This window comes from Orcinus orca, chromosome 2, assembly GCF_937001465.1.
Source record: "Orcinus orca chromosome 2, mOrcOrc1.1, whole genome shotgun sequence".
Lineage (NCBI taxonomy): Eukaryota > Metazoa > Chordata > Mammalia > Artiodactyla > Delphinidae > Orcinus > Orcinus orca.
In genome coordinates, this window is record NC_064560.1 from 98,196,267 (window position 1) to 98,209,753 (window position 13,487).

The window sequence follows — 13,487 nt, forward strand, 5'->3', positions numbered from 1 at the left end:
GAATGTTGGAAGAAGATTGCTAGGCTGGATACAAGACCGTTAATGTCCTTCAGGGCACTGAAGCCATAATCTTGGGGGCTATCCTTTCTACTGGACCAAAATCTACAAGTTAACACATAACCCCATAGAGCCTGTGCCGTAATCAGTAGTGAGTAGCAAGTTGAGTGAGAGCGTGCCCTGGAGAAACAGTCTTGGATGGGCCTTTTAGCCACACTGGGAAGACATGTTCCCTTCCTTTTGCCTTATTTTCAAGTTTTGGATTATTTTCTGTAATAGGAGGCAGAATAGCCCAACGTAGATATCTAATCCTGGTTTGAATCCCAGCTCTGCAGACTTGCTTGTGTGACCTTGGGTGAGTCCTCGTCTTTTCCTCATTGGTACAATGGGGATGACACTAACACCCATCGCACATGGACACCATGACAATTGCAAGAGAGCTTTGTACAAAGCACCTTGTAAAATGCCTGGCATGTAGGTACTCAGTGAATGGTTGATACTATCAATATTATAATAATATAAAACCCATGGGTCTGTGCCTTCTGCTCTCTCTGTGGCCTGCCTGTGACCTTGTTGTAAAGATGATTTCTGAGGTTTGATACTGATATGCCCAGTAACCTAAGCCAAGTCCCGGTCTTACCTATGATCTAGATAAGGAGCGGATCTGGGCAGTTTTCCTTTATCTTCTAACTAGTCAGTCAGCCCTGCCTGGAGGGCCTCCTGAGTCCTTTATCAAACACAATGAAATCTGTTTTCTCTGTGCAGTCAGTGTGCCTTGGCAGATGTGAGTCAGATCCTGTGCAGAATGGCCTCTTGGTTCCTGGCCATGAACAGTAAAGATGCACATTTTCCATGCAGTGCCAGATGTGGAGCTGACTTGGGGCTTCCACCCGCAGAGAGGAGGAGACTCCAGGAGGCCCATTTTGTGGGTTTGGATTCAGCCGTTATTTTAGACTGCAAGTGTTCTTTGTTTTAAAAATACGGCTGATGTTTTCAGGAACCCACGACCCCAGAGTTTTCTATGTGAGCCCTGCTGTCAGCGGTGCCTTCCCATGGCATCACTTGCCGGAGCTGTGGCTTCAGGTGACTAGCACTTAGAACAGGGACTGATTTTTTTTCAGATGCCCTGGAGTGTGGGAAGCATTTTTGTAGTTAGCTGATAAGATTAGTTGGCCATTTTCATTCAAGGAAAAAATGCTTAAAAACTTTCGTGCTGCTTTCCATCAGGAGCCAGATAAATTTGTGTCTTAGTTCCTCACCAGTCTTGAAAATCTTAACTTCTGTTAGTGTTGAAAAGACATTTAATGTCCATCAATAGAGGATTGGATAAAGAAGATGTGGTACATACATACAATGGAATATTAGCCATAAAAAAGAATGAGATAATGCCATTTGCAGCAACATGGGTGGACCTAGAGATTATCATACTAAGTGAAGTAAGTCAGACAGAGAAAGACAAGTATCCTATGATATCACTTATATGTAGAATCTAAAAAGATGATACAAGTGAACTTATTTACAAAACAGAAACAGACTCACAAGCCTTCGAAAATAAACTTACAGTTACCAAAGGGGAAAGGTTGGGGGGAGGGATAAATTAGGAGGTTGGGATTAACATATACACACTACTATGTATGAAATAGATAATCAGCAAGGACCTACTGTATGGCACAGGGAACTCTATTAAGTATTCTATAATAACCTATATGGGAAAAGAATCTGAAAAAGAATGGATATATGTATATAAATATGTATAACTGAATCACTTTGCTGTACACCTGAAACACAACATTGTAAATTAACTATACTCCAGTGTAAAATAAAAATTAAATTTAAGAAAGGCATTAAAAAAAAATCTGCCTGAATCACAGAATTTACTGTGTTCTCCCCCACATTCTGTGGGATCCTGCACCCATGTCATTGTTTCCCAATGTGAGGCTTTGCTTGGATTACTTTGTGACCTTCTGTATCAAATACAAGAGGAATGGGATGGGAAAATAGGCATTATTCACATTTATTGTTTTCTTCATGCGTTTGCTTCATCCACTCAGTTTCTTTTTGACCCTGGGCTCCTTCCCTCAGCAGACACTTCCCTTCGCACTGGCACAGGAGCGATCGGAAAGTGCAAATCCAGAGAGGCAGAGCCTCATCTGCCGTCGTCTGCACCTACGTTAACCTTGTTTAAATGTAAAGCTTTCCTGGTGTACTGGCACTTGCTGTGCATTTTTGACGGTGATTGTGCTGACATAGGTAGCTGAACGTTCAGCCCTCATCCTTCAGCTGCATCCTGGGCAGGAGTGGTGAGTCACCAGATGACCCTTGCAGCTTCAACCTGGACTGGACTGTTTTCCACAGGAATAAACCGTCTCACCAGTTATGATGCCAGGTCGAGAGGAAGCAGCACTGTTCTGAAGATAAGATGGTGAAATCCCACTGGCAGATGTGTGCATTCTGGGGTTCCAACACAGGATGTGCCTTCCGTGGCTTTGAGTAGGCCATCGATCCTGGGCACTATGATTTATTTTCCTCTTTCTAGTTCAATTTGAAACTTGCGCACAGTGGTATGGGAGGAGCAGCTGATGCAGGTGAGGCCCTCGGAAGGAGGAGGGGGCTTCCACTGGCAGAAATAGCCCCCATTTACTTTCTTTGTAGTTGCTGGCATTAGCATTGATCGTATCAATACATTGATTGTATCAATGTATCAATGTATCAGATCTTTCGTTGGTGAGGGGTCCCAGCATGCTCGATGCTGCATCACAGCAGTCTGTTTGTTTGGTAAGTAATTTAGGTAAAATACACTGAGACACCTTCAGGCTCTAGTTGTTGCTGAGTCCTAGGTGAGATTCAGGTTAACCACCCAGGCTCTTTACGGGGATTTCCAGTAACTGGATTGTATTCTGACTCTGTTGGCTGAATGCTAAGCTGCTAGGAACAGAAACGTTCATTGTTTGGTTGCTAAGAGAGGTTTGTTTCAATGACTAAGAACACAGGACTGCACTGAAGTTTGTGGAGTGAGCTCTTTTCAGGTGTTATTTCTTACCAGGGTTGTTTGAACAAAGGTAAGCATTTCTTTCCCTAAGATTGTAGTTGACCCTGCACCTCACAGAAGCAGTTGGTAGAAGCGATTTAATAGTCTTATACACAGGCAGATTTCCAACGACCTTTCCACTTGCCACCCATGCTTTTCCATCTCTGTTGGCGATTCTCTAATAAAGAATCACCAGGGAGCTGGTTGAAATGCTGCTTCCCAGGTCCAAAGTCCACAAGAGTCTTTAATCATATCTCAGAGGGCAGGGAGGCCCAGGGAGCTGTGGGTTTTTTTTTAATTTTCTTTAATTTTTAAAATTGAAGTACAGTTGATTTACAATATTATATTAGTTTCAGGTATATAGCATAGTGATTTGGTATTTTTGCAAATTATACTCCATTATAGGTTATTACAAGATAATGGCTATAATTCCCTGTGCTGTACGGTATATCCTTGTTGCTTATCTATTTTATACATATATATTTTTTTTTTGGCCGTATGTGGGCCTCTCACTGCTGTGGCCTCTCCCACTGCGGAGCACAGGCTCCGGACACACAGGCTCAGCGGCCATGGCTCACGGGTCCAGCTGCTCTGCAGCATGTGGGATCTTCCCAGACTGGGGCACGAACCCATGTCCCCTGCATCGGCAGGCGGACTCTCAACCACTGCGCCACCAGGGAAGCCCTATACCGTCATTTTAAATGTCTGTATATTATCCCACTATAAGGACAAAAACATTTATTTAATCAATCTACTATTAGACATTTTCCCCCTTTATTTTTTGCCAAAATAAGCATCTTTGAAACGATCTCATATTCAGCAGTTGGGTTTCTACGTTGACACCGGCTACTCTGAAAATCAGAGCTGAAGGTATAAATGCTGCAGTTAAGGTAACTAACGTATTGGTATGAATTCACTTAAAAATGAGTATGTAAATACAAAAATGTTACTTATTTTTATACCCAGAAATTCTAACTTTCTGCTTTTTGATCTTTCTAACACACTTGAGAGTTTAGAATACCTTCTTTGTAAGTCTGCTCATTGCCTCTGTCTCAGAGTATTATTGTTCTGACCTTTCTGTTGCTTTGGAACTCCTGATTTCCTGTAGGCTGGGCTGTTCACTGTTCACGTGTGACCCTGGAGGCTTAACCACTCTGCTCTTTCTCACTCAGGAATTACCTATCCAGTTATGGCAAAGACTTCTTTTTATTAAACAAAGTTCATAATCAGTCAGGAGAGAGACCTTTCACTTTCTGAATTCTTAAAATAGTGCTTCCTTAAGTTAAATGGCATGTTAAGAGTATTTCTGATATAAAATTGGAAACTTTCAGGTACCAGAAGGCATTGCTTATCTTTGTAAATACACATGTTCCAATTAAAATAGGTACTAAAATATTTCGGTGGTACTTCAAAACTCCCAGTTTAGATTTAGATTAAAACATTATTCTTTTTAATAAAGTTACAAAATTGATTATTAAAATTGCCTATTGAATATTAAAAGCAGTGGAACATTTATTTTCCTTACAAAACAATTTAGTCTTCAGTAAGTAGGATTATATTAATCAATTATGCTATTAAAATACAGCTGCCATATTAAATCTGACTCATTTGTCATGACATTTTATATAATTATAGAAATTGTACCTAGCTGCTTATATAGCCATAATCCTGCAATAAATATAAATAATTGTCTCTATTAATTCAGGTCGCGGTTACTGTCTATTAAAACCTCAGTTAAATAGTAATTCGGGGACCTTCATTTAAAATCTTTCTAAATCTTTGTTGTTCCATGTGACTGCCAAAGCCCCACAAATGCACCTCGTACTGTTGAGTCCAGAAACCCAATTTATGAATGAAATAGTTTTTTTTTGTTGTTATTTTTGGTTTTTTAATACAGATACTTAAAAAGGTCCATTTAGACTTGAGGTTTGAGGCTGTTAGGAAAAACAGAAAAGAGGGTATACCTGTTGGGTGGAGGGTGCTGACAAAAAGAAAGAAAACATCTTAATGTCTTGGCATTTCACTTTAGGGACTAATATATACATTTCAGGTTGAAAAAATGCTTAAAACCTTCTATGTAAGCCCAGAGAACTAGAGCATATGGCTGAGTAACTACTCCCTACTTGTGTCTTCATAGGTGTGGATGAGGTCACCATCGTCAACATTTTGACCAACCGCAGCAATGCACAGAGACAGGATATTGCTTTCGCCTACCAGAGAAGGACCAAAAAGGTACAGCAGGTTCAGGGATGGAGGGCATTCCATGTTGAATTTCAGTTCCTCAGCCATTGCTTTTTCTTTTTGTGAATTCTGGCTCTTCCCAGCAAGCGCCTCCTGGAACCCTAGGAGATCCAAGGTTTTCCCCTTACATCCTGTAAGAGTCACAACTCACATATACGTGTCCCCTGCGGTGCTTGGAGCTTATGCATAAAGACCACACCCTCTTCCACCCCAGAGGGTGTAAAGGGAGCAGTTCCGGAAATAGAAAGGATCAGGGAAAACAACAGGTATCATTTATTGAGTGCTAACCTTTGTGCCAGGTATGCCGTTCTCTACACGTGGCCACTCATTTCATCTTTATGACTTCTGCTGGTTCTTGATAAAATGTTTTAAATTTAATCTTGGGACACTAGCCTCCATTTGAGTATTGATCCTGACACACTCCTCTCATTCTTAAAAAAATACAGTTGAATTCCTAAGATCTTTGCAACCGCCAGGTTTAGTTTAGTAGCTCGTTTGGTCTCTAGGCTGTCTTCACCTTGCCATGCTCTCACTATTTAAAGGGTCTTGTGTGCCTTTTTCCCTTGCTCGTCCACGAGTGGTTAAGGAACAGCCCAGCACTTGTTCATCCTTTATTTTGTCGCAGTGTTAGGAAATTTATTTTTACAGACAGGCTGCTTTATTTTTAACTTCTTGCTATTAAAAGCTTTCGATTTATTCTTGGACGGTGCAGTAAGCATGGCTTCCTGCAGCTCCCGCTTGACTTATGGCTTTCACTCGTAGTCACAGTGGAGGTGAGCTGGAAGGAGTCTAGAAAAGACATTTCTGCACTTGGAGTTGACATGACCACCAGGGTCCAGGAAGTTGCAGGTCACACCCTGCTATATCTCCCTCTCCCACCTCTCAAAACAGTTGGAAAGGACATAAATAGGAAAGCATGCAGCTTGTTTCCTCTCATATGTATTAACATTTTTCTTCCAGCTAGACTGACATTAATCTACTACAGTGAGGCATGGAAGGGAGTGTTTATTTCTCCACTTTCCCAAAAGGATCTGTGAGCTGGTAGAGCTGAGTTCCAGTTGGAGCAGAAGGCCCACCTCTTGGGACAATATGCCTGTAATTGCTCCTTCAGCTGTCACTTACAGAGTGTGGTCTTGGAACACGCTTGGGTGTGGACACATAAGTGTACATAGAAATATAAAAGCCTGGATTTCGATTTCAGATGAGATGTATGGAGGACAAAGCTCTCACATACCCTGTTGGAGGGATGATGTTACAGAATCATGATGGGTTTGGTGACCTCACAGGCTTCATGGTGGGCTGGGGACAACTCACTATCCTATGATTCTTGATACCTCTTAACCCTGGGCTAAGGAGAATTATCACATTTTAAGAAAGATACGTAAAATAATGGAGATACTTTCTGAAGGAAATCCTGAAAACAGAACCTTATTGTTTGCATAATAAAGGAGAAGGCCCTGTATTGTACTTTAACAATAGGGACCGAGGCTGCCTAGGTGAGGGGCTTGAACAGCATGGGTACAGCTAGTAGAAGTGGACAGGAACTGGGACAGAGGATCAATGTTATATTTCTTTCATGTTCAAGCAGATGCCAGGTTTCTCCGTAGAAGGAATGGTCATATTTTATTTGTCAAACATATCTGGACAAATATTCTTTGCTAAGTGCAAAGAAAGCCCTGTGCTTGACATTATGAGAAGCAGGAAGTTGGCTGCCCATAAGGAGTTTATTATAGAAGTGGAAGAAGTCAGTAGGTGCCCAAATGCTATTTGAAGTCTGAACAGAGAATGGGTAGAGGGGAGTGTCAGGGTAGGCTAAGTTTGGAATTACCTAACCTCAGAGTTCCACACCGGAAAATTGGTGCTATAATTGGAAGGTGTAGCTTTCTAAAGTTCTCTGCTAAGTGCTATGTGTTACTAGGACTTCAGGAAGCAGGAGAAAGTAGGTGATGAAAGGGTTGGGCCAGATGATTTCTAAGACCCATCTCAGTCCTCGACATCTGTGAATGATTTGAGAAGATTCTCTCTGAAGCAGGCTGCCCATCACCTCTTAGAGCCTGCACACGCCTCTAGGGGCTAAACATCGTAGATGCCATGGGTGCTGCTGGAAAGCAGGAGAGGAAGAGGGAAGAGGGGGGAAAACGTGAAAAGAAAGAAAAAAAATAATTATAACAGGAGAGTTCAGCCATCACTCAGTGCCCATGATTTGTAGGAAACCTAATCCCCGAGGAAGCATCTGTCAAAGCCACATCGAATTGGGATATCTGTCTGCCTATGTGGGTGCTGACTCAGGCCTCTGACTTGAAATCTGTCAGTGGATTTTAATGGTAACAGTGGGAACCTTTAAAAAACAATACATAGCAGGGAAGCCCCGCGGTGAATGGGGAGGGCGTTAGTCCCCACCATCTTGATAATACCGTTCCAGTTTGGTATGGAAAATAGAGGTTCTCTCAGTCTTAGGTGAAGTGTCTTGCATAGGAAAGCTTCATGAGATCACTTCTAGCCAAGTGGGGGCCTCTGGTTCCACCTGGAGACTTTCTGGAGCCACCTCTGCACAGCTGCACAAAACCTTTCACAGGAGGATAGCAGCAGGCCACAAGGGTTCTGCTTCCTTGGAGGCTCCCCACTTTGATCACCTCCTCCTTAGCAGGGGCCTTGACCCTAGAAAGTGCCCTGTCTTAAATAGGCTGTTACCACGTGCGAGTGTAAGCGTATTGTAAACTGCATTCACGCATAGCTTTCTGAGGCATTGCATGCTGCTCTGGTTTCCTTTTACTGACTGGACCAGAGGGCAAAATCAGCTTGGATTTTAGGGGATTTTACCGGCGGAAAGTCTGATCTTTCCATTTCTGACCTTTGGGTCTGCCAAAGGGAATGCGGTTGAAGGATACTTTGACCGAACACCCCAGAGTTGTCAAAAGAATCACAACCTGCTTTACAAACACATGCCTCTATTTTTTTTTTTTTTTTTGCGGTACGCGGGCCACTGTTGTGGCCTCTCCCGTTGCGGAGCACAGGCTCCGGATGCGCAGGCTCAGCGGCCATGGCTCACGGGCCCAGCCGCTCCGCGGCATGTGGGATCTTCCCGGACCGGGGCATGAACCCGTGTCCCCAGCATCGGCAGGCGGACTCTCAACCACTGCGCCAGCAGGGAAGCCCCCACATGCCTCTATTTTTGTCTTACTAGTTTTAAAGGGAATATTGGTTACCAACCAAGTTTTCCATGTTGTTGCCTGTGTTTCTGAAGGAACTTGCATCAGCACTGAAGTCAGCCTTGTTCGGCCACCTGGAGACAGTGATTTTGGGCCTATTGAAAACACCTGCTCAGTATGACGCTTCCGAGCTGAAAGCCTCCATGAAGGTAAACACGTGTGAGATGCAATCTCTGTCAAATCCGCCATTAATATTTGTGAATTACAGCTTCCTGAGTGTAATTAGGTGATTTTCAGTTATGTTGAATTCTCATTTGGAATCATTTTTGGGGAATGAACTGAAGCTATAAGGCTCAGGATTTGTACCAAAAATATTTCAATTACTTTTTTTAAGACTGTAAAGAAATTTCATGATGCAGAGAAGTCAGTTACCAGCTGCTACTGCTTGGCACCTGGGCAATTGGAATACCATTTGGAAAAACTACTTCCTTGATTACACTTCCTCTTTAAAAAAGATTTGTTATGATATTAAGGCAAAAGTAAAACTCATAGCTTTTGTTAAGTGAAGCTTAACAAAAATCTGCGTATGCCGTTTTGGTTGTCTCTTCTGACCTCCTTGCTGGTCCCATTGTTTGATTCAAATTTTGGGCAAAATCAGAGCATCACAGTGCACATAAAGGGTGATTTCAGCTCGTGAATGGTTCCTGTGTTTTGTTCAAAGTATCAAGGCACATGCTACTGTCTTTTGTTTGTATTTTGCAAAGTTATTTTGAACATGGATTTTTTAGGATAGTAAAAATTCCAGGTTGTAAGTTCCCCTGAATTTTGTGTGTACCTAAAACATCGAGTATTATATAAATGGAATAGATATATAAACATAAATAAATGTTTAATGGCAAAGCACAGAACCCTTTTCGTAAGTGTGCCTGCAATACTTTGAATAATCTGACACTGCCCTCTGCTGGTAAAACTGGGTAAAGCCTCAGAGTGGAGGGAAAGCTGGTAGTTCTGATTTTTTATTCTAAGTCCGAGTGCATTTTCTGTGATGCCACCATTTCTGAATTATGGAGAGACGGAGCTGTAAGTCAGTCACCAGCTAATGTCACAGTTCAGTTGTCATCCCTTCCCCCACAGAGCACCTCGAGAGGGAGGCAGCTTACCACTGGGTATTTCCAGGGCCCAGAAGTTGATAGCTCAGGGCTGCTGAAAGATTTGCTCTGAAATCAGTTTTCCAGCTTGGCCCAAGCTGTGCTCAGTTTATTTGAGCAGACTTGCTCTGAGTTTTCTAAGTAGACTATATTGGACAGAATGATAAAATGTCAACAACACTTAATGATCCTGTTTAATAAAAAGAACACTGAAAACACTCAGTCTTGGGACCTTTGGAACCATGGATGAGCTGGCCTCTCCTAGGTTTCTTCTGACCATCATCACTTCAGATCAGTTTATCTTATGTTTGCCAAGAATTCATTTAGTTGTGATTTGTGCAATTTTATAAGTATCTGTTACTAGGTATTAGTGACTTGAAACAGACCTGCTTGAGCTGTCAATCACCATTGTAATCTATGTAATTGGGCCCAATGAAAGGTGCTTTGACTGCTAGATCTTTGACCTTGTGCCAGCTCTTCCATTAGCTATCACAGCTGAGTACCCTTCTGAAATCCATAAAGCTTGGAGTGACATGAACTGAACTATGCTTTAAAAAAAAATCTGTTTTGACTTCTGGCAATACCAGTGGCAATATCTGCCGTATGTTACAGTAGACGTTGCCCTTGTGATGGGAACTGTGGACAGTCTGTGGAGAGCCTGGGCCAAGTTTGAAATCGCCAAGGTCACCTTTAAATATAGAGGAAAAAATGCTATTAGAGTTCTCTGATATTAACATGGATATATCAGTGATGAAAGAAAACAAATCTTCTATTGCTATACCTGTTCTACGTTTCAACAGTGTCAGGATAATAGCATTTCTTCCAATGCATGAGTTATTTTTAGACTCTATTACATATCCTTGAGATTGAAAAACTGCCCTCTAAAATATTTGAAGATACTTGGTAATCTCTTTATAATATCTGTATAGAATGTTGTGTAGACCTTTGGCTAAGAAGGGAAGAAATTTTGGCTTTGCCAGCACCTCTACAAATCATGATTAAAAACTCTGGGAGGAAGAGGCCTTGGCTCAGATTAGATGAGGAATAAAATTCAAAATTAACTATTCACCTGAGGCTTAGCTTCTATAAACCACTGTTTTAGGGGCATATAAACTCTAATAAGTTTAATTAATCGCTGACACACTTTTCATGTGGATAAGTAAGTTTCTTATTGTATTAACACCTCATAATTGATTTACATTTTAAACAGTTGTCATTCTACTTAGTTCAAAGTGATATTTCCATACTCGGAAAGACAGGTATTAGAGAATCCTGATTATTAAATCTTGACTTTGATCATGAAGCCAGCTTTGAAATACAAGTTTCACTGGGTCCTTTCAAGCCCTCTGGCATGGCAGCTCGGAAGTGTATGTATTAAATTTGAATAGATCACCCATCAAATTCTTCCTCCTTCCTAAAGTGTTGGTGTCTGGGTTTACCTGGCGCTTCATTATTTCCTTTTGCTTCTCTAAAATGCCCGAAGAGTGCATCGCACTCGAGCAAAAATGGAAGTACAAGAATGAAATTTTTAACACTAACCCAATTTTACATTTCAAAGAGGTAAAGCTAAAAAATTTATCTTACCTATACCTTTCCCTCGTAAAAGACTTACTCCCATCTAATGATGCTGGCTGCACATGACAGCATAAAATCTCTGTGTTCCTTTGTTTTAAATTTCTGAGCAGAATTGTACAATAAAGAAAATTATTTCTCATCTATTAAAGTAATGGCCGATTATTAGAGAAGTTGAAAAATAAAGAAACATAGGGAGACGATAAAGTTATTCAGTTTATAAACCCATCGCCAAAAGGCAACCACTTTTAACATTTTGGTGTATTCCATTGCTGTCTCTTCCCATTTCACTATATATTTATATATAGTGGGAAAAAATTTTTTTCAATGTAGTTGAGCTAAAAAAAACATGTCAGTTAAACCATCTTTTATTTTGATGAAACTTTTTTTTTTTTTTTTTTTTTTTTTCGGTACGCGGGCCTCTCACTGTTGTGGCCTCTCCCGTTGCGGAGCACAGGCTCCGGACGCACAGGCTCAGCAGCCATGGCTCACGGGCCCAGCATGCGGGATCCTCCCAGACCGGGGCACGAATCTGCGCCCCCTGCATCGGCAGGCGGACTCTCAACCACTGCGCCACCAGGGAAGCGCATTGATGAAGCAGTATTTTAAAGGAATAGAATATACCTTGTGCTGAGGAATGCAGTACAGATCCCTCAGGAGGAACGCAGGAAGGGGCGTGCTACACACCCAGTCTGTGTGTGTAGTTTACCTGACTGAGATCAGGGAAGTGGGCTAATGGCCTGGAGGGCTTTCCCTGCTGATGTCTGCAATGCCTGGTTCGCAGGGGCTGGGGACCGATGAGGACTCCCTCATTGAGATCATCTGCTCGAGGACCAACCAGGAGCTGCAGGAAATCAACAGAGTCTACAAGGAAAGTGAGTAGCCCCAGGTCTGTGGTGCACCCTCTCAGCCCTGTGTCTGTGACCCCCATCCTGGCCTGCGGGGCTGGTGTTCAGGATAGGGTGCCTGGATTACTTGTGGAGAAATGCTTGCCACCTGGACCGTCCAGGGGTCTGCTCTGTTCCAGGTCCCTCTCCTCCATCTCCTGATGGCCTGGGTTTTGATGATGACGTTCCCCTAGAACTAATACAAAAGGATATACAGGAGCGAAAGCAGAGAAAACAAACAAAAAAGAAAAAAGAGATCTCGTGGGGAGAAGTAGAAAGTATTTTACGTGGATTTCTTGGAATGGGTGCTGTCCAGTTTCTGCTGAGGAGGTTCCCAGCTCTTGACTGTGTGGATCAGTGTTGCAAGAGGCGCATGGACCTTTGTGCGCCAAGCAGTGTAGGAGACCCGGGTGGAGTAAATGATGCAGCTTACAGCTTACATGTGTATGTGGTACCACTACATTTAAACAGAGATGCTCTTTTGAATAATAAAGTACAAAGTCATTGAAAAGTACTCTTTAATTCTTACTAGTTTTTGCCGTTGTGCATTTTCTCGATCAGTAAGATAATAAACCGCGCGGGTGTGTGTGTGTGTGTGTGTGTGTGTGTGTGTGTGTGTGTGTGTGTGTGTGTGTGTGTGTGTGTGTGTGTGTGTGTGTGTGTGTGTGTGTGTGTGTAGTCCTCCACATTTTTTAATGATCCAAATAAGTATAGTCAAGAAGTTTGGGAACCAGTATTTCAGCTACCCAGGAAGTCACCGATCAAAGGTGAGCTTGAAGATCCCTGGTCTGATCCTGCTCTGCGTGTCCCTTGTCACTGATAACAGCACTGGTTCTGATTTTATGAGGGTAAAAATCATTCCAGAGAGTCCACCTCCTTTGGGTGGGTACCTCCATGCTGCCACCGCTGTTTCTGCTTTTTAGAGGCTTAGTGGGCAGGGGATAAGTGGGACGGGTGGCTGGCTGGCTGCACAGGCAGGAAGCATCAAACCAGATATGTTGTTTTGTTTTCCAAGTGTACAAGACCGATCTGGAGAAGGATATCGTTTCTGACACATCTGGTGACTTCCGCAAGCTGATGGTCGCCCTCTCGAAGGTTGGTTTCCAGTTTATATCTTTGTCCTTGCTTCCTCCCAAGGCAAGTTGCGCGCCTCATTTTATACCTGGGAACGAATTAACTCAGTCCTCTGTGCCTGCATCAGAAATTCCAGCTGCATTTTCGACAGTGGGTTTGCACTGTCACTGCAGAGTTGTCATTTTTGTATAATAGGATTTCTTATCCTGCAAAACCGTATGGTCAGGTGGACTTCGGGGCCAGAGGAGGAAGAAGCGGCTCTCAGCTCCTGGCCTGGATTTACGTGCCAGCCCTCACTGTGACTCGGGGAAGGTCATTTTGCCCCTATCTGTGGTCACATAGGACCCAGTGGCAAGTGACCCTCTGGTTTCTTTCACTTGCTTTCATTTCT

The 13,487-nt window shown here is 42.6% G+C and overlaps 1 protein-coding gene across 2 annotated transcripts in view; it reads left to right on the plus strand.

The window, feature by feature from the left end:
• The window catches only part of ANXA2 (annexin A2), a 44,371-nt gene that overhangs the window by 22,696 nt on the left and 8,188 nt on the right, over positions 1 to 13,487 (plus strand). For both annotated transcript variants that reach the window (XM_049706023.1, XM_049706024.1), the window contains 4 exons: positions 5,163 to 5,257; positions 8,511 to 8,624; positions 11,920 to 12,010; positions 13,038 to 13,117. In XM_049706023.1, coding sequence (XP_049561980.1) covers positions 5,163 to 5,257; positions 8,511 to 8,624; positions 11,920 to 12,010; positions 13,038 to 13,117 — 380 coding nt within the window. The remainder of the gene's footprint in view (positions 1 to 5,162; positions 5,258 to 8,510; positions 8,625 to 11,919; positions 12,011 to 13,037; positions 13,118 to 13,487) is intronic.